The sequence below is a fragment of the Apostichopus japonicus genome, chromosome 20 (genome assembly GCF_037975245.1).
Source record: "Apostichopus japonicus isolate 1M-3 chromosome 20, ASM3797524v1, whole genome shotgun sequence".
Classification (NCBI taxonomy): domain Eukaryota; kingdom Metazoa; phylum Echinodermata; class Holothuroidea; order Aspidochirotida; family Stichopodidae; genus Apostichopus; species Apostichopus japonicus.
This window is the reverse complement of record NC_092580.1, coordinates 11,676,650-11,703,404: the sequence shown is the minus strand read 5'-3', so window position 1 is coordinate 11,703,404 and position 26,755 is coordinate 11,676,650. Positions and strand designations below refer to the sequence as shown.

General features: G+C 36.9%; 3 protein-coding genes across 3 annotated transcripts in view; 1 reads left to right on the top strand and 2 right to left on the bottom strand.

The window, feature by feature from the left end:
• The window catches only part of LOC139961252 (F-box/LRR-repeat protein 5-like), a 29,046-nt gene extending 11,297 nt beyond the window's left edge, over positions 1-17,749 (bottom strand). The window contains exons 1-8 of the mRNA XM_071960338.1: positions 17,491-17,749; positions 15,742-15,888; positions 13,557-13,754; positions 11,997-12,135; positions 9,784-9,972; positions 8,906-9,207; positions 7,099-7,181; positions 5,511-5,885 (exon numbers count right to left, since the gene is read on the bottom strand). Of these exons, the coding sequence (XP_071816439.1) occupies positions 5,511-5,885; positions 7,099-7,181; positions 8,906-9,207; positions 9,784-9,972; positions 11,997-12,135; positions 13,557-13,754; positions 15,742-15,888; positions 17,491-17,574 (1,517 nt within the window). The 5' untranslated portion in view covers positions 17,575-17,749. The remainder of the gene's footprint in view (positions 1-5,510; positions 5,886-7,098; positions 7,182-8,905; positions 9,208-9,783; positions 9,973-11,996; positions 12,136-13,556; positions 13,755-15,741; positions 15,889-17,490) is intronic.
• Positions 17,750-20,759: 3,010 nt separating this feature from the next.
• LOC139961772 (protein SPMIP1-like) lies at positions 20,760-21,835 on the top strand. The gene has a single exon (XM_071961261.1). The coding sequence runs from the start codon at positions 21,014-21,016 to the stop codon at positions 21,569-21,571; it is 558 nt and encodes a 185-aa protein (XP_071817362.1). The 5' UTR covers positions 20,760-21,013; the 3' UTR covers positions 21,572-21,835.
• A 1,890-nt stretch (positions 21,836-23,725) lies between these two features.
• LOC139960843 (uncharacterized) overlaps positions 23,726-26,755 on the bottom strand; it is a 56,645-nt gene continuing 53,615 nt past the window's right edge. Inside the window, exons 60-61 of the mRNA XM_071959442.1 lie at positions 25,851-26,084; positions 23,726-25,134 (exon numbers count right to left, since the gene is read on the bottom strand). Of these exons, the coding sequence (XP_071815543.1) occupies positions 24,856-25,134; positions 25,851-26,084 (513 nt within the window). The 3' untranslated portion in view covers positions 23,726-24,855. The remainder of the gene's footprint in view (positions 25,135-25,850; positions 26,085-26,755) is intronic.

Genomic DNA, 26,755 nt, shown 5'->3' with positions numbered 1-26,755 from the left:
AACGCCCTCTCTTAGAACATCCTTGAATTATTCAGTTTAAATCATAGTTTCGTTTAAACGTTCATCAGGTTTTATTAAACGTTTAAACGATGTTTCGTTCGTTTACACGTTTAAACGTGTAAACGGCACAGCCCTAATGCACATTACGTTGTATTTAATATGTACCTGTTAGCATTAATGTGTGTACATTACATACATTAGCCATACGATACACTTTAGTGCCATAACAACCAACATGGAACAACCTAGATCATAAAGAGATAAATACAGTACAGAGATACTGTTATTCAAATTTAGAGTTAATCCTTTTTTCCCTAGCAACCCATGCAATGCTTAACCAACCTCTCTCTCCAAATTGTGTTCAACAAGCTATACTTTGTGCATTAGGGGTATAATTTATCAAGTACCTGCATCCCAAAACCCTATGCAAAAATTGGCCAAATCGCAAATTGATACAGTGAATACGAGTTTCAAATACGTGACAGTCGAGTTGTAAATGTTCACAGGAACCATGTAGTATTTTAATAAAGAACCAATAAAAAAAATCAGAGCGGCCTTCAAAACTGCTATATTCTGTTACAAAACAAAATGTTGACAACTTAATTATTCGATGTGCAAACAACTGTAGGTCACCAGCTTGAATAATCTAGGTCATTAGGATTTTAATCTAGAGGCGGAGTTGGTTCTCTGGAGGTTTGGAAACAAAAGGGTTTCTTGGAGACCAAGTTCTTAAAATACGGACAAACAATAATGTTCTGTGAGATGAGATTCTGGTTCAAGGATAGTTTTTTGGCTTCTTTTGTGCCAACACTAGTCTATATACTAATAGTAAGGGTTAACTTTTAATACATACATTCTTGTTACATAAAGTAATGTAGTATGTGAAAAATATATACTTGTGGATAGGGAAGTAGGATGAAATTTATTTTTACCATTTTATTTTTTCAAGTCAGAAATAAACAGAACTGCTGTGGTGAAGTGATTCAAATTAGAAAACTGTGCAGTATTCAAAACATCCATAAATGCAAGCTATTCCATATTTGTAGACCTTTTTTTTCTTCAAAGCAAGAAACCTTTTCAGTTTCATTTGCCTAGCACAAAAGTACAATTTTTATCCCTCTGCGACGAACCAGTTACTGGAACCAATTAGGTCGTAGTACGCAATCACATCGCTCGTCACCATAGCAACCAGGTGTATCAAGGAAGAATTTTCTTGGGTAATCAATTTAATAACAATTTCTTCTTTTTTTTACATGCCCATTTTCCAAAATTGGAATGCGACTGCATCTGCCACGTGGAGAATACTGTACAGTGTGGTTACTGTGACAAATAAAATCAGAACGGTTGCAGGAATCTCTACAAGTGCAGCAATTTTATGTGTTGAGGTCTGGTAAACAGACGACGTCATCCAGTTGCCGGTTTCTTTCCATCGAAGGATGTGAATACCAGACAGCAGTCGACTAACACTTGCCACTTAGTGCGCAATTCTGACCACATATCGAGAATGGATCCAACAAATTTTGGACCGGTTTATGACATTTCCCTCAAAAATGTTACAATGAATTTGGCAATTTTAATATTTCAAAAATCCCTTGATGCAAATCAGAGTTAATGGGAAGCTAATTATGAATATTAAAGCCTGAATCATTTTCAAAAACAAAAGCAGTACATTGTGCGGTAGTGTGGTAGTTGTTGTCAGGCCTACAGTATACCAAACAACTCACCAAGAGGGGGGGGGGGGGAGGGGGGGTGGTGTACAGTATTATCATTTAATTAATTTCAAATTAAAATGTTCCCTTAAGACTAATTAAGTGAAATGGAGGATACTCATAGTTGTTGTTTGTTACATTACAAACAAACAAACATTCCATTTAGTGTCATCAGAAATTCTGAATTCATTTTCCAAACTCTCAGTGCTGCTCCAGATAGATACTTGTGTGTGTAGGAGGGTGCTTGCCTCCTCTCCTAGACATTTGGACGTTCAATTTAGTATCCAAATCATCTACCCACGAATGAATGAGATGTAATTACTATACACTCATTTTGTTCTCTGATCCAGAACTCTGCAGCACAAAATTTGACACAGTGTTTCTTTCACATTTCCAGTTTTTCTCTTTTCCAATTCTAAAAATTGGAACCAACCAAGTAATCCCAAGTGACCCCTCCCTCCTCCCCCCCCCCCTGTTACTTTTTCCGTCGCTTTTCAGAGATGTGGAGTTTTATCAATCGGCAGACACTTTTGCCATAATTGAAATAGGGGGCGGTCTGCCCTTTCGACAACATAATATCAAATTATTTATTACTGTTCTGTCGGCCGCATCTTCTGGTCATGTTTTAGGAAATTGCCTATGTGACATTTTCAGTAAGAGTCCTATTTCCTCGTCTCCTACACTAAACTTCCCAAGGTCTGTGATGCTACCGATTGAGCACGTCAAGACATAGCAAGATTTATGATACGATTGATTAATTCAACTACAGAAATCAAATAAAACTGAAGACGACAAAGGACATTTTTTGGTGAACAAACTTTACGGTATCATTTTCCTTTTGTGCAACCTATTCACACTTATTAGAGGTCTCTTTGCAAAGCACTGGAGGTTTAAAAGACTGTTTATTTTAGGACAGAAATTTCTTCTACCGTGTACAGGCTTAGGTAGTAGAAAGAGGGCAGTGGTAAATATATATGGGAAAATGAAATGTCAACATGGAAAGGACAATGCTAGGTGCTATAAACAGTGAGTGCTGTTGTTTGGAGGAAGACAGGAGTAGGTTAATTTCCTCTTCCCATATATAAACTAATTTGAATAAGATCAAATATGAATGGTTTACTATATGGTACATGTATTGCATACATATATTATGTATAGAAATATCTATATTGATATATATAGATATATATATATATATATATATAGTTATATTTAACTGAAATCGTTAAGAGTTGGAAAATCCAGAACAGTGAAAAAACTCCACCGGGATTCGAACCTGGGCCTCCCGCTTTATATGCGGACACCCTAACCACATATTTGCCTTACTCTAGTGATCAAATATGATTCTAACCAACTCGAAGTCATCTGTGATTCCTAAAGCCGGATCTCAAAAGAGATACCTTGAACAGACTTTTGTTAATGAAATGGAGGTAAATAACAAAGGCAAATGTAAGTTTCTTTGCCTTTTTTACGTTTTAGAGGTTTTACAGGTTATAAACATGCTCAGTGAAGTATTTCATATACAGAAAGGAAACAAAGTAACAACCTTCAGGCCAACTTTTCAGGCCATCTTTTAAGGTAGTTTTCTGACTTAAACTTGACAATTATTTTCTCTAAATTTACTAAAAGTACTACTAAAATAAGAAGCTTTAAATGGTTTGATGGTTTCTTGCAAAACATTTTCATGAAGTAACTTATTTTTGACAGTGTCTTTGACTAATCATATCGAATATAAGAATGAACAAAACCGACCGGTCAGAACATACTGGGATCATATAATAAATAGAACACTACCAATTATTGTACAGATGATGTCAAAAAATACTTAACACAATGCATCTAATCTTGAATATCGATTGTTTTTTAATAAAGTACGCAAAATGACTAGATGTCAGGTTACTTCCTTCTACCACAAAACTTGTAGTTAAACGTTAAATCGAAGTCCCCTTGTTACATCATTAAACTTAAGCATCCCCCCCACCAAAGAAAAACATAACCATAATTTGTTTTTTACCAACTCTGCCACAAAAGATAAGTGAATAATTTATCAGGAAATATGAGAGAAAAGGGAAAAAAAATTTCCAGTTCTAGATTGAGCAAGTGTGTCCTTGTTATAAACTTTCAAATCAAGTTTTGAAATGTGTTCAAAGACTGTCTTGTGATTTTAAACACATAATGTATGTTGGAACAGAAATAATTTGATTGATTTAGTTGACGCATGTGAGCTTGCTTGAAATGTGTTTAGTGGTAATACGCCAAAAAGTAGGTAAGGTGGGAAATGAAAATAAAGTGAATGCATGTGCCAAATAATGAGCAATTCCCACCTCCCCCCCTCATCCCCCACCACCTATCCCATGGTATACAATTTTATTTATCATGTGCTGGCAGTACAGCTGACTGTTAACTTCTCTTCTCTCCGCCTCCATAACAAAGTATCTCTCTTCCCTGTTGGACTTTCTTCCAAACCTACACCCTTCCAAAATTTCTCCTGGCCTTCTCAAAGCAAATGATATATGTTAGAATCATTGCAACACCATCATATGATCATTCAAGATTTCTTAACATCAACATTTTCAAAACAACACACGTCATTTGCAGTGTGAAACCAATCATGACAATAACTTCATCATCAATAACAATAGCGTTTTACGTCAAAGGTACAGAATGATGCAGCATATGCCTGTCATACAGTGTCAATTAGTGTGAACTTGAATAGAGGTCGCTCATCAAGAATTGATATAGTATTAATATCCAAGCACTTTCATTGGTGGCAGCACTCTACTTTGATACAGCTCTTTTAGCCTCTGAAGAAAATCCTGCTAGGATCTAAACGTCAGGCCAACTAACTTTTACACATTTGATACAGCTCTGTGTAAATCAGGGTTAAACAAAGAAAAAATAGACAGGGATGGCTCACATTATTTTTTCTCAAAATGGGTGTTTTTCGTTTCCATTTTCAATACTATTGGACACAACGATCTCACAGCACATGAAATTTAGGAACTTTACTAGTCAGTTTCATTAAATATAATAAATAATGAAGACAAAAGTTGCACATTCTTAATGTTACCTACTAGCTTTTGTATACTTAGTAATACGTCTATGAAAGTCTCTGGTGGGGGATACACAGTTCGGAATCCAAAGAAATCCTACATTTCCTGTTAATTAATTGTTTACTTATGACACAAAGGTGGAGTTTAAAATGTAAAACAACCTCTTTTTGATATGTTAGCACTCATTTTTAGACAACAGCTCACTCATCTCACTATTAATACCAAATTTAATTCTGAGCTCAATGTTGATCGCTGGCCCCTGCCCAGATTTAAAATCAGACTTCAAAATTCTGGCTACTTACTAGCTAAATGCCAGGGCCATTTGCCATATGCAAAAAGGGCACTGGCAAATTTCTTCCAGTAGACACAAAGCACTTAAACACCTGGTTAGTTGGTTTATCGGCATGATTTTCCTTACCTAAGATAGGCCCTGTATTATTAATTATGATCAGCAAATATAATCAGGCTGCTCTCAAAAGCCTGTTCAGTTGCAAATATGTGCTGTAATTCAGTAGAAATGTCAGAAGGAACAGTAGATTCTTTATCATAATAAAAATAATAATTAGGATTTATAAAGTGCAGACATAACAGTGCTCAACGCGCATAACAACATTACCCAGGTCGACAATAACCTGTCAAGCATAGAGACAATCCCTTCATCACATGCTCCACCACAGCTAAACAGTGCACCTAATCGACTAATTCATCTCACAGGTCCTAACTATACAGGTTTGATCTTTTCACTCACCTTAAGCCATCGTCCGTTATTTGGTAGCATCCCGACAGACTGAGGTATTGTAGATGTCTCTTCTTGTTTGCAGCTTTAGCTGGCTTTTCTTCCTGGTCACTTATAGCACATTCCTCTAATGATGTCGTGGTCATCCTTATGCTGCCACACTGCGGACACATTTCACCCGGTTTTGCCCTATCGGTTACGGCCGAGGAGCCCACTTTGGCTTTCCCGTTTTTGTCAATTTTCACGAGAGAACAGGTCCGATCCTCGACTTGACTCGCATTCTTTTTGAAGGCATCCGCCAGTCTCTCTAGAGTTAAGTCAGTGATATTTGCACAACCCGATAAGTCCAAATGGTCCAATTCGGAACAGGAATGATGGTTCTTTAACCTGAAATGAACAATAACCGGGAAAATCTGGACTCTATTCATCTTCATGAGTCACGATATAAGAAGCATTCATGCTGCGAAGATGGCTGTGTCAAACAGGAACGTATTGTGTGTCTCAATAACAAACGTTTTAAAATTATGAGACTCAAGCCTGTGTTTTGTTCTTGTAATATTCTGCCCAAACCAAGCATGGCTTCACATGTTCTTGGATACTACATAGATCTTAAGCAGAGGTCCGCATGGATACAACCATTTTCTGGCTCGGTTATCAGAGATTTACAAAACCCTTACAAAACTCAATTCAGGGTTGGCAGGAAAGTAATCTGGCATACTGCAGTGAAATATGGTACCCAATCCAAGTAACGCCACAATTAAGGATGTCACTAAAAATTCCTGTGACCAAAATGGACACATGATGTTTAATAAAATATTGGCAAGTTGTCCATCTGTTAACGATGAAACATGTTATCACTAGTAGGAGCTATATGCAAAACCAAACTTAAACTTTGTCACGTCTTCCCTCGCTATAGGCTAAAGTTCTGGGAGCAACACAGGGTTTTAGACTTAGTAGGGTTTTGGAAAGCTTTCTCAAAGGCTGCAGGAAGCTCTGGTCATTTTACCACTTGCAGCCTACACTTTGTCCACCTATGAGTTATTCCAATGCCAACAATTATTTGTAATGTTTTGTATTTTAACCCACTACCGAATACTACATCTAAATAACAGGTCTGTGTCGTGTGCGGGATTCTAAAAGGTCACCGGTCCAAATCTCAAATCCCCCTAACAACTCTAACCAATTTAGGTAAGGGTTAAACTCTTATGAAAGGGCAAGAGGCAAATGAAGGATTTAAAAAAAAAGGGAATGGGGGTTGGATGTGGCCCTTGGGATGTTGAAGGTGACTCCCAAAGGTCTGAGGATTCTCAGGCAGAAAAGAATTAAAAATCAATACGTCAATAGGTGCAATCCGAGGCATGTTTAAGACTATGAATTAGGTCTATAATTTAAAAATTATTATTCTTGATTATTTTTATATAATTTTTTGATATAATGATCTTGTTTTTTTTGGCAAAAGGTTAAAAAAGGGGGCGGATGTACACACGTAGCAGTGGTCCAATTCTTCCCTGAATGAATGTGGAAAACCTCTCCACTGTGTGACAATACAAAACACATTTTATACTCTCATCACAGCATAACTGTACCAGTTCACACTTACCCTTTGAAAGCAACATCTGATACCCTGGTAGATGAGAGATTAATATGCTGAACATTTGGTGTTTGTTGAAGTATTTTATAGACCTACGGGATGAAGAAGAAATTTAAAAGAAAATAAAATTGAAAAATAAGCGAGAGCGTCAAACTGAAAAATACAAAGGGAGGTACTGATCATATTACCTTTTGGGTAAACCTTACTTTCTCAACCATTGTTCCACGTCAGGGACCCCCTAGGGACTATGAAGAAAGATTCACAGGCCCTCCGACATTGGGGGGGAGGGGTATTGTAAATGACCTCATCCCCACCATAGTTAGGGCTAAGGTCAGAAAAAATGTTAGTTTTATACACTTGAGATTGTCCTTCTGGGATGTTCTGAAAGTCTTCAACAGAGCATTATAAGTCATTAAAATGTTAATTTCACCCAGCAACCCCCCCCCCACCCTCCCACCCCTTGGCCCTGGTGGAAACTTTCACAGAATCCTGAAGGGGTTTGTGGAACCAAGGTTGAGAGAGCTGGAGATACTGTTTCGGTGATCAATGCTATGTGTTATCAATGGAATGGATGATATAGTCCATCCCTCCACAGAAACTATGAACTTTCAGTATAGACTTACTTCAGGCTAAAAAGTTTTGTTTTTAAACGTGCACGGAATAATTTAATATAGTATATAGCATGATAAGATGCTACGAAAGATGGCCTGATTCCTATACAAAAGTAAAGATATTATGGCAGCTTCTGCATAGGCAGTATTAATAATCCCCCCCCCTGAAATGTGTTTATCAATGGACAAGAACTGGTCATGCTATATCTCTATAGTGCATCCCTCCACAGCAACTATGAAACCTTCAGTACAGCATCTACATACACAGTTTTAATATTTTAGTTTATTTCTTTTTTATGATAATAACATTCACAAATGTAATAATTGAATTTGCAAAATCTAAACACTAGTTGCAAAGCTGCATTATCTTTCCGATACCAATACCCTGATTATAACACCTGATTAAACGTTACGCCCTGTAAGGTACACTGGCTTAAACTCTGTCCGGTACAGTCATGTCGTCATTATTTGTTTTGATAGATTATGCTGGTAGATACAGAGTAAATGGTCCTTTGTATTGTCATTCATACCAAGCATAAACATGAAACTTCGTGATTAGTGTACGCTGTACTAATATCCACATCGCAGGGACATTAACACTGTTATACATGTGCAGTACAAAAAATAATCAACCAAATAAATTGCATTGACTGCTATTGATTGGCATGTTAAAAGCTGGGTGATTCATCATGCATCATTGCTGACAGGGCAGGTGTGCTGCCCTTAGTAAAAAACTGGAAGAGGATCCCAAAAATGTGACCGGATTCTATATTTTTATTTCTTTTCTTTCTCTGCGGTACACTAGAATTCTATGCAAATATGTTCAGGCTGCTGGGTGAATGGAAATAGGCAGGGAAAACAGTGACGCATATTTTCATGATGGCCCATCATTTTATGACGCTTAATACATTCGCTCATCTATCCATCCTTACCCCCATCACAACCCACTCCCACCTGACACCTCTCTCCCCCACATACCCCATCTTGCCGACAAGTAAAAACTATTCACTCAGCGGGTGGGTTGTGCTTGTGAATTGACTCCTCCCTCCACGAAAATATACTTGATCAGCGGGACAAACTTTTAAGGATTATCTGCTGGTCTTTCCCCACCACCTCACCCCCTTCCCCCATCAATTATAATTCAACCACATCACAGATATTTTTTGCTCCTACTGTACATTCTCAGAAGAAATAGTCAAGCTTACCATCCCATTCGTCAGACTTTTACTATGAGCCAAGTCGATGATCTCTACGGACCTTCCGACAACCGGTAGGAGGTACTTTATCACCCCCATCAGTATCTTGGTTTCTCTTCGGATTTGATTAAAGCGAGAGCGGGACGAGCATGAGGAGCCGTCCGTGTCGTCGCTCTCCCCCGAGGATTCCGATTCATCCACATCTGCATCTTCATCTAACAATGAATACGACCGATCGCTCCCATCCTCCTCCATCTTCTCCTCCTCATCTACCTCTAAGTCCTCCTGGGGTATATTAAATCTCCAATCATCTACGAGAAAAAAAAGTCATCGTGCAAGAGACGATCGTAGGCTGCATCCATTGACAGAATCAGTATTGTCTATAAAATACATTACGTAAACTAACGATCAGGATATAATAAGACCTCAGGCAGTACAAACAAACACCAAATTTGACTGATTTTTAGTATTTATAATCCAGGAATACTTACTTGTCTCTTCTCAAATCATGTACTACTCCCATCTACCTAACCAGGTCAAGGATGACAGTAATTTTAGAGCTGCGATCCGGTCGACCCAAATTTTTGGAAAATATTAAAGCACTTCCTCTTCCTTGCATATCTACCGCTCTGAAGTAAAAACACCTGTGTGTGCGACAGATTTTTCCCCACTCGCTTGCAAAAGCACATCTCCAAATTTTATCAGAATCTTCAACTTATATTTTTTTCATGTGTCTTAAAAAGTGTAGGTACGAATCAAGGCATTCATTTCATATCCTGCTTGTTTTTCTCTCAAGAAATTTCTTTTTATTAAACATACATTATTTTTCATTTCCTGTGGTAATTTTTCTTCAATTGTTTTTTATTAATTAAAATGACTGTCATTACCATCGGCCCATCTGACAGGATGAAGTGTCTTCCAGAGTGATGTGTCTCTAGCTACTGCATGCCACTGGGTGCAGACCTGTTGACAACGACATAAATCCCGCGGACTGAGGTAGGAAAAGATCTTCAAGGTGACTTCCGTCGGCAACAACTGAACTTTCGCTGGCTGATAGTCTTCTTCATCACATTTATCTGTAACGAGACAAATAGACCAAACTATTTAAAAGAAATAGAATCCGTGCACATCCATGGAAACAGGTGATCAGAATTTGTTTTAGATACATGCAAGACTTTGTTTTTGTTGACAGGGGAGGGGGGGGGGTTGAAAGATGATTCTCAGGTACCACGACAACGTAGTTCATTAGCTTTACTATTATTTTTAATATTATTATCATATATATTAGTATTAATATAGATAATGTTTAATATCTTCCAAATTGCTCTCTACAGTTGATTGATAATTCTCTTCAAAATTGCCTGGGTGTCAAAAAAATGTTGGAAACCTCAATGGGATCATCAAATACTTGCTCATCAACATTCGTCTGGGTGAAAATAAATATTTACGAGAGTTTCCTACTGTACTGTAGTTTAAATCAAATGCAATCACAGTTCGAGATATATACAAGAGCAGCTTGCTACCTTTGCTGAACAAATTCACAAAGCTAGTTTAAGGAACAGGGAAATTCCGAAGGAAGCTTAGCTGCAACGGGAACATCCCTATAATATCTGATTACTGTGTCGCACGTTCTGTTTGTACACCATATCAATCGAGACAACGTAACTTTGAGTGCGCACGATCAACATGCGACTTTCTCCGAGTATGCTGCCGTTCTTCGTTTGATCTTTCGGTGCACGAGATGAAATTTTTCATTTTTTGACATATATATGATGAAAGCAGATTGTGAGCAGGCCGGTTAATAATTTACCCTTCGCGGCACGGCCACTTCTATTCAAGTATTGCTGATACAAAATAAACATGATAAAGGTCATAGATGGGGGGAATAATGAAAGATATAATCAATTCATAATGTATTGGTGGGATTTAATGAGAGGAAGTTCTATGAAAACCTTTTCTTTTGTTATCGACTTCATAATAGCCTACATAAGTACATCTCTATTAAGTGTGCAAATGTGTACCACATTGTGAATGTAGCATGAATCTTTTCAAAAGCTTACTACTTTCACTCACAGAAGGTATTACGTTTCAGTTGCATTTTGACTGCTAAAAGAGGTACACTCTTCACTTACATTATAAAGCTATTAATACAAAAAATACAAGAAAAATAATGAGAGGAGTTTAACTGTTACTAATATTTTTAACTTTCATTTCATGTTAGCTTCATCGTCACGCTAAACCCATACAGAGATGGAATGCATCGCTTAACTTTGCTAAAAGTCCTGGTACTACGGTGTTCTAAGCTACAGTCCTAAAGTAAACAATTGCAAGCTCTCTTTCACAGACCTCAAGTATCATTTGGCAGCCATAAAACTGACAATAATTGAAAACAAAATAACAGATGGTGTGCCATAAGGACTTTTCAAATAAAATTCAGACTTTTGGGTTGATTTTTAATGAGTCTGTTTTTTTTTCTCTTTCCTTTCTTGTTTCATGCCATTAGGCACCAAAATCCCACAGCAAAAATTTCATTTGTTGTCTAGTCAGGCTGCAAGTTCAACAAAATTAACGAGTGATGGGAACGGGTACCCTGAAACCCAGGGGACCGACCGGAAGATTGCCTAATCAGTCCAGGTTATTACTACCCGGTCCGGAAATTCATAAAATTTACTACCATCGTCCCTTTTCATATACATATTTATTTGAAGCAACGATGGTGAGGAAAACATCCATGTGTATTATTCCATAATTTCATTATTCGGTGATATATGCTTCTATCTTGTTGTGTTACATGTATAAAATCTTGTGAATTTTTTTGACTACACCTGCCCGAGAATATTTTAATCGAGTAGAAAAAAAAATCCTGAAAAATTTGCCCTGAATACTGTCATTCTTTAAATGCGATAAATTTAGAATTGTTTGCTTTGTTCAATTGTTTAGATCCTGGTTTCTACATGTTTTCATCAAGTGGTTTCATTTCGATGAAGTGTAGGACACAAATTTTTCTGATCTGTCTTGAAGACAGTTACAAACAATGGTGTTGGCGCCTCAATAAAAATTAATTAAAAATAAAAAAATGGGAAAAGTAATGTATGGATACCTTGACATTCCACCTCTCCATCTGATTTCTCTTCCCAATCATCATGTGACATAAAGAGGTTATGCTGATGGAGGACATTCCCTCTGATCTCCCGTAGTTCATCATATGTGAAGTACTTCATTAACAATGGCTGGAAAATCTGTTGGTGAGATGGAAACGAAAATTGACGGGTAAAGGTTAGAAGGAGACAAATGGGTCTGAAAGTTGAGACCAACTGGATGCCCTGATGGGACATTAAAAGGATTATAAAGCAAGGCAGAAAGAGACATTACACTTGAAACAGGTCAATACATTAAAATTACAAAATATGGAACCACCCCGGCAACCAGCAAGAGATAACACAGACATGGTGGATGTTCCAGACCACTAAAGACTATCCGATTTCTCCACTCTTGTTGACAAAACGTTATTCCACTTGCACGGTGAAAACCAAATCACATGTGACTGCCACCTTCTTCTCTGTTTGCACAGGTGCAATGTTGAGTTTAAAAGGTTTACAACAAATGCAAGTCAATTGTCACCATCCCTGAAACTGTTAGAGCTGGTAAAAGTCTCTCTTCTGTAGATGAATGTTATTTTTTGTTTATGGAGAAAAAATATACTAATCTTACCCAAACATTATCAAAATTCTGGAACCACTACCTGTAAAAAACATTTGTGCGGAAGGAAACACTAGTACTGAGCCAACAAATAATTTAGTGTTCAAATTTGTTTGTTAGCAGTTTTGTGAATGTTGTCTCTTGAAAAATACCAGCTCCTTCGTGTGGTTCACTCTTTATAGGTAATCTCAATAAGGTACCGTGTTCAAAAGAAAAGCTGCAGCAGTTGTCAGACAGTAAGATTATCTCTGCTGCCTGGACATAGTGTCTATTGCAAACCGCACAGTACAATTTAGATTTAGTCTTACACAGCCTGGCTGCAAGATGTTGCAACCTCCTCAGCATTGTATGTAAAAATTAATAAATAAATTAAAAAAATTAACTAAATGAAATTACTTTAAATAATGAACTGTTATTACAACCATATAGTGCACCTCGTGAATAACACTCTCAGTATAAATGGCTTCTCACCATTGAGCCTACCAACCGATCCTGAGTGGGAAAGCTCTTTTGTCTCTGCTGCCATGCATCTTTGAAACAAAAACTCCCTAAATCCATCAATGTTTCTCCATCTCTTTCGTTTTTCAGATCTACCGTGAAAACACAGATCTGTTTCCAGGGAATGAACGACTTTCTATTGCGCTTTTGTTTTATTGTTTATTTTATTCTTTGTCTGTCATGTGCATGTTTTGCACTTTTCACACTGTTGTCTGACTACGCCATTTTGACTGATATACACACAGTACAAATGATCATCATTATCATAATCATCAGCGGCTGCTGCATTTTCCAAATTCAATTCAAACTAGTTTTGCTGCTATCTTGAAAATTTACAAGTAGTGGGATGCAACACAATAAGTTTGTGGGCAAAAAAAAATTTTGGTTTCAATTAACAGTAAAACTACCCAAAATTCTAGATTCTGTCATTAAATTTTAATTGTGCATACTAGAAATTACCAACCTCTTCCTCTTCCTTCATGTGCGGCAGAAAACTCTCCGTAAATTTCCTGAGTGCTTCTGCCAGCTCGTTACCGATGACCAGCATCTCGTCGCTAGACTGGGAGCAGGTGTCTGTTCTCATCCAACCATCATCGACTAACTTCTTCATTTTGCCAAGGCAGTCGTCGGAATGAACCTCTGCGACTTCGTCGACGATAACCTAACGACCGAAGCACAAAATGGAACAGATTCTCCGTTTAGATGCCGTGTTTATTGAATAGAGTCTCCTACTTTGGTTATCTTGTGTAGATCGAATACACAAGATTTGTAAGTTTAAAATTAAAACTGTTTGGCATGAATTGGAGAATGATGAAAACGAAGTAAATACTGTAAGTACCGACTTCAATTGTGTGGCACAGTATGGTCGATAAACTATGAAGAAACAAGCTATCATGACACATCTACGTCTTATGTTAAGACTGGTGAAGTTCACATCACATGTTTTGTTACTTCGACTACGTTGAGCATTGCTGTATCTATCATTTTCCATGGATGACAGCTTGAGGATTAAATGGTTGAATTAAAGAAACACAGTTTTAGCCAAATTGTTATGTTACAAAAGTGGCAAATGCAAATGCAAAAATGATTAAAAGATTGAAAGTTGAAGGCATACTGCCAGGTGCTCGACAATCTCTTTCAACAGTAATAGTTGTATAGCACAATGTCATCTTTGGACAATTCTGAGCAGATGACTTTGATGAATAAAACTAATTTTATGAAGAACAGACATTAGCAAGATGCAATTCTGAATGTTGGTAGCCTGACAGGCTTACGAACATGAAGTTTGGTAGCCCAAATACAATAATGAGCCCCGGGCACTCAGCACATAGGATATTTCGAGCCCTGACTGCACATTGACAGCAACCCTTTTTAATTACCGTCGCCATGGTTGCATTGGCGACCACAATTCTCGGCTGGCGATGAGAATTTCTGGAAAAATTAATGCTAGTCGCTACCCCTATAATACTGTGGCGATCAGTTTTTGCAACTGAAAATTTCACCAATGCTTTACAAAAAACTTAATTGTACTTACTGACTAAACGCACGTTGATATAAACTTAATATTGAATGGATTTCACGTTCCAAATTTTTGCAAAGTTCAGAGCAACAATAATTTCCTAAGACCGCTGTGCACACATGTCGTAGTGGTCTACGTACCATACCGTTGTAACATGCATCTAATTCCCATTGACATTGGTCACGGAACATAAGTAGGTCATCGACATTCGAACTTGCCCAAGTTCATCGCACCATGGGAACGACCGAACGACACAACAACAACACATTGAACATTTTCCCGCCATCTGGACGCCAAGTGTAAATTTTGGTGTAATATGCAAATTATTGTACTGTGCGGTTAAAACTTAACCTATTGCGACACACAAAAATTTTGGGAAGCTGTTGTACAAGTAACTTTTTTATCAAATGTAAAGTACTGTAAGGTACTATAATTTATAAAAGACGGTTTTCTTCAGGTGGTAAGGAAAAGGGGTGTTTCGGTGAACTGAATCTCTTTGTATAGTATTTGGATACTTAAAATGACCATGTACATGCAGTTTCTATTTCTCTTTAAGTAAGCTCTACTTAGCATTTTTATCCTTTGTGGATCTTTATTGGAATAAATACGAAATGTATTGTTTAACGCCAGTATTTAACGGTAAGCATTTCTTAAATTGTTGTACATGTTTATACGATTCTGTGCGCATACACATGTCCAGTTATACGTGAGCGGTACTGTAGCTATCGTTTACGTTACAGTATTGTCCCATACATTTGTGTAACCACGGGCCTTATGTTGCCACGACTATCAAAGCGCGGGAATTAGAACTTAATTATAATATAGTTCAACGTTAGTCTAGTCAGTACTGACAGTAGTGCTACTCGATGTTGAGCCTAGGCCTAGTGTTTTTGTACTTATATTTAGGCATTTAGCATATCAAAGTGGCGATCACATTTTCATTCTGGGCGACCAGAATTTGGGAAAAATAAAGATCTAGTCGCCACAGGATTTTCCTCCTGGCGACCTCTTTCACTGGGGAATTAAAAAGGGTTGATTGACGGTCTTTGCAAAGTGGATAAACACTGACTACTCAAATATAACAATAACATTAAAATACATGAGATAATATTAATACATTGTACAGTACCTTGTGATAGTCCAGTCTGATTTTAAGTTTCTCCATAATGAATTCATTTTCAATGTTTTCATGAGTCTTGAATTCTTTGAATGTCAACTTGAGACTGTTCAGGAAAGACTTCAAAGAGGAATAATTTGAGAAGTCTGTAGCACTCAGCTGAAAGAGAAAGAAACCACAAAAATTGGGTGTTAATTTGAATTTCAATATCATGGAACAAAATGATGATGGTTCTATGGAGATTTTGTCCCATCACCCAATAAAGAGCGAGATTACGGAAATCATCAGAAGAATTTAGGCAAAACCCAACTTAACTGAGAGAGTGGTATAAAACTGAAAATAGGATATGCCTTTAGGCTTTACTATTACAGTTCTGTAAAAACATTTTGACAAACCCAATGTTAACAACAGAGAACAGAAATAATGTCAGTATAAAATGCAGTTTAAATTCTTGGTTTGAATTGGCATAGCCTAGTCTTGATCACTTTACATTGTACATTTAATTGGGACCTAAGAACTCAGTGGATTTACTACTATTTACTAAGTTACCAAGTTTGGTACTAGTACTAACAGTACTTAGTAGGCCTAGTAGTAGCATGGTGGGCTCATAATTGACGCACTTCAGGATTTGATCAACGATGTCTATCAAGGAAAAAACCAAATCACTCAACTGTGTGTGTTTTTCATATGTGTAGTTCCTCAGAAATGTTATAATCTCAAAGTATTTAAGGTTCTGTGGTTACGCACTGTACAATTGAGCAGAATTTGACCACAAAATGTATGCCGTGTCAAGTTCTTTCATACCCCTAAATTGACACATTCGTCAATAAGCTAACTGTAGTGTAGGCCTTAGTATACATCCATTGACTTTAGATGCTGTTTGCTATGCTCTGAGCCTCTAAGCTCAGACAGGTCGGGTCCCAGAGAGTAGTGTTATCATACTGAGGTAATGTTGGTCATTTTTAGGGTGTAAGATTTCCAAATGCCCAAAAAACGTGCAAAACTGGGGGGAGGGTGTTAAAAGCTTAATAAATACCCCAATTTGGTCAGCAAATAGCTCAAATGGATTCAAACTCATGAAATATGTAACTCTGCTTGACTGCAAAAGTTTAGGTGGCCTGCTGTATCGTTGCTAGTAATAACTGAAGGTGCATCAATTACGGGGCTGCGTCAATTATGAAGCATTTACTATACTACCACTACAGCCACCTCTAATTGTAACCTAGTATTAGCATGGACACTACGAAATTCGGACACCTAAGTCTTAATACACCCCAAACTATAACTTCCTTTTATTGACAAATATGTAAGTACTTAATTGCACACAGGTCATTTTAGAGAGAAAATAATTGTAGCTTCGCAGTTTTTCGTGAAATTGGCTCTTGCTATAGGTTGTCATGGTAAAATCGTGTATTTCTTAGGGGTGTACGAACTTCGCAGTGTTCCGAACTTCACAATACTGACTATACTAGTACTAGGCCTAGATTGACACTATCATTTATTAGTAGTAGGAACTAGGCCAGGCAATTGTCCGAGGATTATACAATTTTATGGGTCGTTTGTTACTAATACTACTTTACAAGCAGGCCTAACACTAGGCTATCTCTCGAACTTGCAATATTACTACTGTAGTAATAATAATAGCCTACTGTAGTATCAAGTCGTTACTGTAGTATGTACAATGGTAAAGAATACACATTGCACTATATGTAGTACTCAGTAGCGATAACATTAGGATCTAACATGCCTATGAAGACTTACCTTTTGAGAGTAATTATTGACGAGACGTTTTATCCTACTATGTGGTCGAGAGAAAACGTCAATCTCTGCTGGAGCAGGGCCCATGTTGTTCGCCAGTCACTCTTCTAGTGTAGAAAGTTTCTAGTTTGACTATTAATTCTAAAACTGTTTAGATTACCCCTAATCTTAGTTTCAGAACTGTACGTTTATCGCTCGGAAGTATGTACTATGTAATAACCATAGAAATGGTGAGCGGAGTTCTTAGCTAATAACACTAGCAACTAGTGCACTCGTTTCCTAGTAAGTAGTATAGTAGCACACTAGCCCAAACAGTGTGAATATATGTACAGTTGTCAGTAAGGCACATGCTGCACGGTCATTTGCTACAATGGTTGTAGATAATGTGTAGGCTGTTCTACTATTGTGATCGATCGATGCTGAATCACGGGAATCGATGCACTTTTTTTTATCACGAGTGACCTTATTTAATTCCTAATTTATTGTTTCTGTTGATCTTATAGTTAATCGACTATAATTTCAGAATAAATAAAAGTTACACAAGATGTGAAAAAAAAATTACAAGGCCTATTGTTTCGGGCGCTCGATCGTCATTCACTTTGATATGAACAATGGTCTTTAAAGGTTTCCATACATGAACTTTTCAACTTTACGGATGGCGTACTGTGGAAAACTTTCCTAGAGATGTCATCTTTCATGTTGTTTATTGTCGGGTTATTATTTAATAAAACTGTGTTCATGGTCATTTTTTATATTTGTGTGTGAATATGTGTTTATGTTAAGTTAACATGGCAGGGGAAATGATTTCAGTTGGCTCTGAGGCAATACAACTCAAGAGGTGGCTAGATTAATGCATAACATTGAAAAGAATATGGGTTTTGTGAGAAAAATGGTATGTCTAACTCACCATTTTACTTGGTATAGATGACTGATACACGACTACTGGAATAAATATATAGATTGTCCCCTCGGATTCTGATAATTGAAGATAACTTCTCTCCGTGGTTAGGATCCAAGTAACACGAAGATATCAAGAATACGATACGTAGTAATGATGTATCTAATCCATATAGATAAACTGTGAAACGGTTTATAAGAATTATCCTCCTAACGAAAGTAGATTGCATAACAGGAACGGAAGTTGAATGGCGATATTCCCCCACGAAATAGACACAGCGATATAACTTACTTCAGAGTTGTCGGAGATAAGAATCCACGCCTTGCCCCCAAAAAATATATCAGAAAAATCCCTTTTCTTGGCGTTGCCAACGCTTTCCCGACAGCCCCTTAAATATATACGTTCCGCCACAGGGGCATGTGAACTTGGGAAGCGAGTAGGCGCTACATCTATTAGTATCTCTGTTTAGTTTTGGAGGAAGACAAATTGGCTTTCATCAATCTGTTTCGGTCAATAACCACTTCCAATGATGTCTTCCAGAGTTCAGTAGTGTTGTCTTTTTACGCTCAATCAGACCAACATATTCGGATATGTCTTCGCGTTCTTAGAATGTAATGAGTATAGTATAGGCTACTTAACTTTATCGCTTTGAGAATGCGTACGCTTGAACATGCAGCTTGCTTTCATGCCAGATGGATTTCAATACACCTTTACTGATCGAATGGGACTTAAAATAGTTAACTTCCTTGCCAGTACGTTAGCTTAAAGGACAACAACCCTGAAAGGTAACATGGACAATGTTAGAGAATTTGCTGTAAGCCGAATCTGCATCTTGATCACACGTAACACCTGTCAAATCAAAAGTTAAAAGGTCCTGTTTTAGTCGTAGAATATTATATTGACGTTAGTATTATGGAAATAACTATTTATTTTCTATGATTTCTTAAAATTTTCTTTATACATTGAACAGGAAAATGATCTCAAATATCGGAAACAATCATATGCCACTTAGGACGACATTAAGAGGCTTCTTTGTAATAATAGTTGTGGATTATTTTTATTAACGTAAATTTATGAATAGTTGGGTAAAACGGAAAGGAAGATAAAATATCTACAAAAAAAGATATTACAGCAAGGAAAAGTCATTCAACAAAAATCAATGTTGAAGTCACCTGCCAAAAAAAAATCTTTGTTTTCTTTGCAAACAACGTTCAGACAGCTGCACAAGGAATTATTGAAAGACGCCATTTTGTTGTGTAGGTTGCCTCTAAATTAAATAAATGATGACGTTAACTTGATTTCCATTTTAAACCTACCTACTGCGATTATCTCTAATTACAAACTTATCATGTTACTTTCAACTTAAACAACCACACCCCTTCCCTTCTGTCAATCTTAATTGTCGTTATGAACAAAGTTAGCCTATATCCATCTTTATTATAAAGTCATACAATGTTGTGATATTGATCCTACTTTCTGATAATGCTGAATGTGAAGCTGAAATTCCCAAGCCTGAATGAAGCATATTGACAACTGAGTCGAAACTTTTTGCAAAGACTGCGGGCATTAATATGAAGAATAGAAGCCTCACAATACAGAATTGTAGCTACATTATGGACAATTCATGTGTAGAAATTACTAGTGTGGTGAGTACCATCAGGATTATCAGTCACGTCCGTGAATATAGTATAGATAATTAATATTTATACATTATATAATATTAATAATAAATATCTGGCCTAAATTTGAACGACAAAGAAGAGTGGCTGATTGAATGATCTTACACAGCAATAAAGAGATGTTTGGGAAAGTACATTTCAAAACACGGAAAGAAAGATTAGAAACGAAACGCTTTGAAACATTGACAAAGAGTGAAAAAGGTGCAAAATTTGTGAATTCTGACTTTGTAAACACCTACCACTGATAAACATATGTCTACTTCCCGCCTCGCTAGAATCCCCTCCCCCACCACCCCTCTCTCTCTCGCCCTCTTCACAGTGCAGTATTCAAGATACATTGAGTGTTATCCTATATACCGCAGAATGTGAAGCGAAAGTCAGACACGGGTCGAGGCGGTGTATATCCCACAACCTTGTGTGTAGATCTAAATATAGACCTACTTTATAGCCTATATATGCCTGAAAAAATACATCATTTCACGTCTTGACTTTTGTTTATTTAAATCCTGACCGCCCCTTCCCTCACCCACTGGAAATCATGATCCATATTTATTGGGTTATGCTGCATGCATGGGAAGTTGAAAGTATTGCCCTTCTACATTCTAAACCGAAACTTTTATGCACCCATGGCGCACCATAGGCATTGTTGACCTTGAATGGAGGAGACTTACACTAATATTGACTAAACATTGCATTGTAAATGGGGCCGTGGCAACCTGAAGCACCGCTCACTGTTGCTACACAAACCTACAATTTGTAGTGTGTACGTTAACAACGGTAATAGCACCCACTTTTGCGTTGGCTTGAAACTCTCTTCAAGTGCTAAATTAGTGCACTTTGCAAAACAGCACAAGTTTACCTAATAATTCAACAGAAATTTGAAAGGACAGACGAGAATCGTCCGTATTTGTGGATACAAGTCTGAGACCGCTCATTTTTTAATTTCAAGATGCCACGGGAGCTTTTCGATGTTCAAAGACAAAACTTTTGGACTGAGTCCATACACAAGGAAGCCTACACTCGTTTAGCATGGCACGAGAAGTATAGCAAAGAATTCGCTCGAGATTCTGTGAAAAATGCTCAAACAAAAAGACTGCAAGACAAATTTCCACCAATTGTACATAACATTCCAGCAGTGTTATCGTTGAAGGCCCAAAAGAAAAATCACAGAAAAGAGAATTTGGCAGACATAGAGAAGAAAAAATCGGATGAATTGGCTGCTCTTGCCGGAAGGGATCCTAATGCATTGCTAGTGGAAATGAGGCCCGTTACGCCTCATACAAGGACCCAGCTCTACAAAGGTTTCAGCAAAGAAGGAACCGGACGCTATGCCTACCTGCAATTCAGAAAGTTGAAGAAGCCAGAAGACAAGTATGACTTCCCAATTACAAGTTCATGGGACTATGGTTGGCGCCTTGATGATGTAGTAAAGGAGTTTCATGCACCTAAATTTGGTCGGTCCAGGATTGTTAAGGATTCTTTCTACCGTACGAATGGTATATTGTAAGACTCATAAGAACATGGACAAATGTCATGGCAAGCATGACTCTGCAGCAGTTTAGACGTCTTTACATTACATCCATAATTTTGAAACCAGCAACTTTTAAATTATTGTTTGTTACAGCACTTAAAAGATAAGCTCATGAATAAATTGATGCCTAGCTGTTACTGTTAGGTTCATTTTGAAATTGAATTGTAGAAACTATAGAATGTAAATTTGATGCTTTTAGGTCGATATCTATCTCAGCAATAATAATTTAACACAGATTTACTTTTTATGACATTTGAGTCTTTATTTGTCAACCAGACCTTCCATGTAGTGACTAGTCATGCTCAGCTTACGTACTCAGTCTACACGTAAAGCTTTCAACTCAGAAGCTTTTTATGGTAGGATCCATTGCCTAATGTTAAAATCTTGTTAAATTTTCCAATTATGATTATAGACATAAGACATAATCAAGTTGCAACCAAATTGAAATGTTCAGTATGTGCAGCAGGCCAGTATATATAAGTTTTTTTACATAATGTGAGAGTTTGGTATAATCTATTGAACGTGACGACCCAAATTGTAAACGCAATTAATGTCAAAGTTGCAGCTTTAAGATGACAGCTTTTCACAGTACAGTAGATACTATGCAGGAAATGAAATGTGATTAGACCATTACTGCTCATTCATAATTCTTTTGTTTTTGTCTACGGTGTATACATTGAGACTGAAAGTTATACTCCCATAGTTGTTTATACCACCATAGTATAACTCCTAATGTTTCTGTAACTAAGTGCTTATCAGTATTTAGCAAAATGAAGATGTAACATTTAATTACAATTTCAAGTATTGTAGCAGAGGTTAAAGGTCATCAGTAATGCTAAATTCAGGGTCAAACAATGGTCGACACGCTGTCAAAGTTGGACAATTACATATTATTGCCAATCTGATAGTACTTTTTAGCCATACAACATCTTAATATCCAGCTAAGATACTCGGTCTGTGCATGCACGTCAAGAAATGGTTTGGAGGGTAAAACATTTCAGAAACGAAAACCTTTGCTACTTTTATCACCCTAAACTTTGAAGGATAGGCTGATGATTTGTAATATGTTTGGTCATTGTTGATTAACGGAAAGAAGGATCATTAAAGTTTAGATTTCCAACAATTTCAACTGATTGGACACTTTTTAGCTAACTTATCTAAAATGACTGTCTTTACACAGGCAACCCTAATCAAATGTTTCAGTTAAAAAGGATGGCCTTTAAGAACAGAACCCTTCAGCTGCTGGGTAGTTCTCCTTTGATAACATACCAAAGGCTTTTGGTAGGTTCTTGCCTGCCAAAGTACATAATGGAAGTTTTCATTTATCTGAAATTATTGGGAATTAATCAATTAATATTCACATGAAATAGTCAAATGTTTATATGGTATGAGAAACTTGCAAGATGCAGGGAACTGTTCTTCATATACTAAACAAAATTTGGAATTTTGCTGTCAAACCTAAGTCAGGTTGATACTGTTGCCAGTATTTTGAAGCATTAGTGTATTACAGTTTGTACAAGTCAAGTTTACGAATGCTGTGTTTTTATCGTATATATACATAGTGTTAAACACAACATGACAGTAGTATATTTACAAGGTCTTCCAAACACTTTATACCAATGATTCATAATAATGAAGAAAACTTCAATTACTGCAGTAAATTAATTGGCTCAGATTTTTATCAGACGTGTACAATAATTTACTGTATTTTCCTATAATTTCCTGTCAACTAGGATATAATTTCTTTCAGAAAATTATATTACCTACTACCTGTGAGAAGAGTATTTTTTTTCATTTGAATTTATTGCAAAAGAAAAGTTAAGTAATTGAAGAAAATAAATATTTTAGTGGCTATTAAACATCTCATTTCTTGTTTTGTCTTGTATTGCTATCTTTATAATATTTGTAACCAAGGACCAGATAAGTGAAAACAAAATAAATTTTCTTTCTTCACCTGCTGGTAGTTTTGGCACCAGTTTTACTACCATTGTGTAGATTGGGCGGGGGGAGGGATGGATAAGGGTTATGGAGGGGGAAGGGGCACAATAAAAATCCCTCCACTGGACACAACAATGGAATCAAAATACAATGACAGTCAGGTTGAAAGGAAACACATGTGAAAGAATGTAGTTTTTTTTTATCTAACAATTTATTGGAATTTCTTGGTTTTTTGAAAGACAACCACTTTCCTTGAGATTCATGAATATGCATTACTATAACGAGGCTGTCATTACGTACATGGAACACTGATACATATTGTTGTTTAATAGGAGGACGGAAGAAACAGACATTAATTGGTTTCTAGGATTACATATTCATATCTACTGTTGGTCTAACTGATAAAGAACGAACCCTACTTGATATATTTACTGTATGATAATCTTTAGAATCAATGAAACTTAAATACAGTAAGAATATGAAAATACCTACAAAAATTCTGATACTAGGAATATTACTAAAAGCACTAAGAAAAAGTTTGAAATAACAACAAATTTTTGGGGAAATTTCAAGGACGGAATAGCTAATGCACCAAATTTCATCAAGGTGATAACAAGGATGACACATTAATTGAAAACCAAAATTTGTATATATATTTTAGAAAATATATATTTAGAAAATGGAATGTATTAACTACAAAATATCTCTACCATGCATGTATTGATTGCATTTTTGTTATGATTGAAGAATATGAAAATACCTACAACATTATCATGATTGAGATACTAATGAAAATACTAGAACAGTTTGAAATAACTGTTTAGAAATTTCAATGTACTTAATTTTTAATATCAAGGTGATTAAAAGGATGAAAATTTGATCCAAATCCAATTTCATTACATAAGGTAAAATGGAATGTACTAAACTATAAAATATATATCTATAAAGCATCAATTGATAGTTTTCATTAGAAATGATATTTATAAAGCTACGAAAAATTAAAAAAAAGAGCAAAAAATCACTCTTCAAATTTTGTTCAAAGACATTAGGCATTACCTGAAGACTTTGTAGAAAGCTGTACTGTCTGTGCTACACTGTTACCTTACCAAAGCCCTGCATTTTGGAGGTAAAATTCTCTTGCCCCACCCCCCCCCATCCCCATCTCCTCTTCCCAACCACAAATTTTGGATCATAATGTGCCTTCCGAGATGCATTTTTCAATCAACATAATTTTTTTTTTTAAATCTACTTTAAAACTAATCGGTTATAAACTACGGACTAGGAAAGCAAATCAAAGGGTTACAAAGATGATAGACATCTTTCTATTTCATCTGGACGGTAAATGTAGATGTAGCCTCCATGGCGGCGCTCTTCCGTTCCTCTAACATCAACGCTAAGGATTCCATATCTGGCGCAGCGGATGCACTGGACGCGTGCTCCTTCAGCCGTTTCTTCTCCGCCCGTTTCTCCTTCAACAGACGCTCACGATCTTTGGTCTTCAGAATGCGAGATGACTTAGGCCTCATGGTAGTGTTCGGCGTCGAGGGTTTAGAGCCTCCACTGGAAATGGACATGGCGTCGTCGCTGTCTGGACGGAGAGCCTGATGAGAAGAGAAATAACAATAGATCCCTGCTACATACAAAGAGAAAAAACAATAGGTCCCTGCTACATACAAAGAGAAAAAACAATAGGTCCCAGCTACATACAAAGAGAAATAACAATAGATCCCTGCTACATACAAAGAGAAATAACAATAGGTCCCTGCTACATACTAAAAATATCAATCATGAGTTTGCCTTAACAAAGTCGACTGCAAACAAAGTGAAAAAATTATGTTTTTGTAACCAATTAACCTTATTATATTGGTAGATACAGAGAAAAGATTCCAAACTAATCATCAGGGTGGAGATCTCATTCTAGAATTACAATACCACAAACACATGTACTTCACAGGCTTGTAGTACACACAAAGCATCATTTGTATGAGTGCATTGAGTAAAATTCTCCTAGGTATGAGTACAAGTTAAAGGATCTCAATGTGAGTATGGGTACTTAATGATGTACTAGCATCCTCCCTAGGATCCCAAAATGCCCAGTGCGAATCCATAGAAACGAAATGAATATGAGTACTGGTTTGGACTTACAACAAGTCTGAATCATACTACCCCAGGCCCAACCAGAAATACCTAACACCTCCCAATCATTATCAGATGATTTCAGACCGCCTAAGGCGAGCTATATAAATCTACATCCATTGTTTCTATAATCATCACCTTTAATTTCAGGTAAAGGTACTAATTGATGCTTTAAACTTACCTGGATGTCTCCAGCTTTATACAAGGCCTGCTCCTTTAAGAAGTTCTCTTGCATTTTCTCGGCAGCTCTGACCATCTTCTCATCCTGACTCAGCACCTCCGCCTCTTTGTCGTCCAAGACCCCCAAGAATGCCTTTGTATTTCTCCCTCCCCTTCGCATCATCGTCTGCGTCCTCTCAAATTTGACTTTCTGTATCCTCTCTTTGACCATCGTCATCTGCTTCTCACGCTCCTCCTGCGGGAAATGATGAAGATGTCAAAATGTAAATGAGTGTAGCTAATTATTACGACATCAGATCATGTATCATATATAAATTGTTAAGCTGTAAATAATATCCACGGGCGACAACATTAACAGATTTAGAGGAGAAAACACTCTGAAATCATTAGCAATTTTCTGAGATATGCAACCAAGAAAGAAAAAAAAAGACCCTGTTGTTCTTTCAGTAGATTTCAACATAGTCCAGCAGAAGCAAATGATTCATTTTCAAGATTTAACAATGTTGTAATGTTGATAATCCAGAACTTCATTTTGATAATATCAGCTTCTTAAATAAATGTGTCCGTTATTAAAGTAATAGTACCAAAAATTAGTCAAACACACAGGATTTAAAAGCTTTGGGTTAGGTATAAAGATTGCAAAGCCCTGATATAAATGCACATCATTGAAGTTATGCGACAGTGAAAGGTGGTGCTGTGTGGGGTGCAGTGGAGTTCCCATATGATTAACAGAGCAGGTCTCTGCACAACTGAGGTCCCATCACACTATATTGGTAGCACATGTTTCCCTTTAACTATATGGCAGCATGTAAGCCCAATGCAATTGATACAAGGCAAGAAATGGGGAACTGTACCCTAGTTTAGAGAGAGACTAATTAAACTTGCAACTGATAGGGTAGCTGGTTA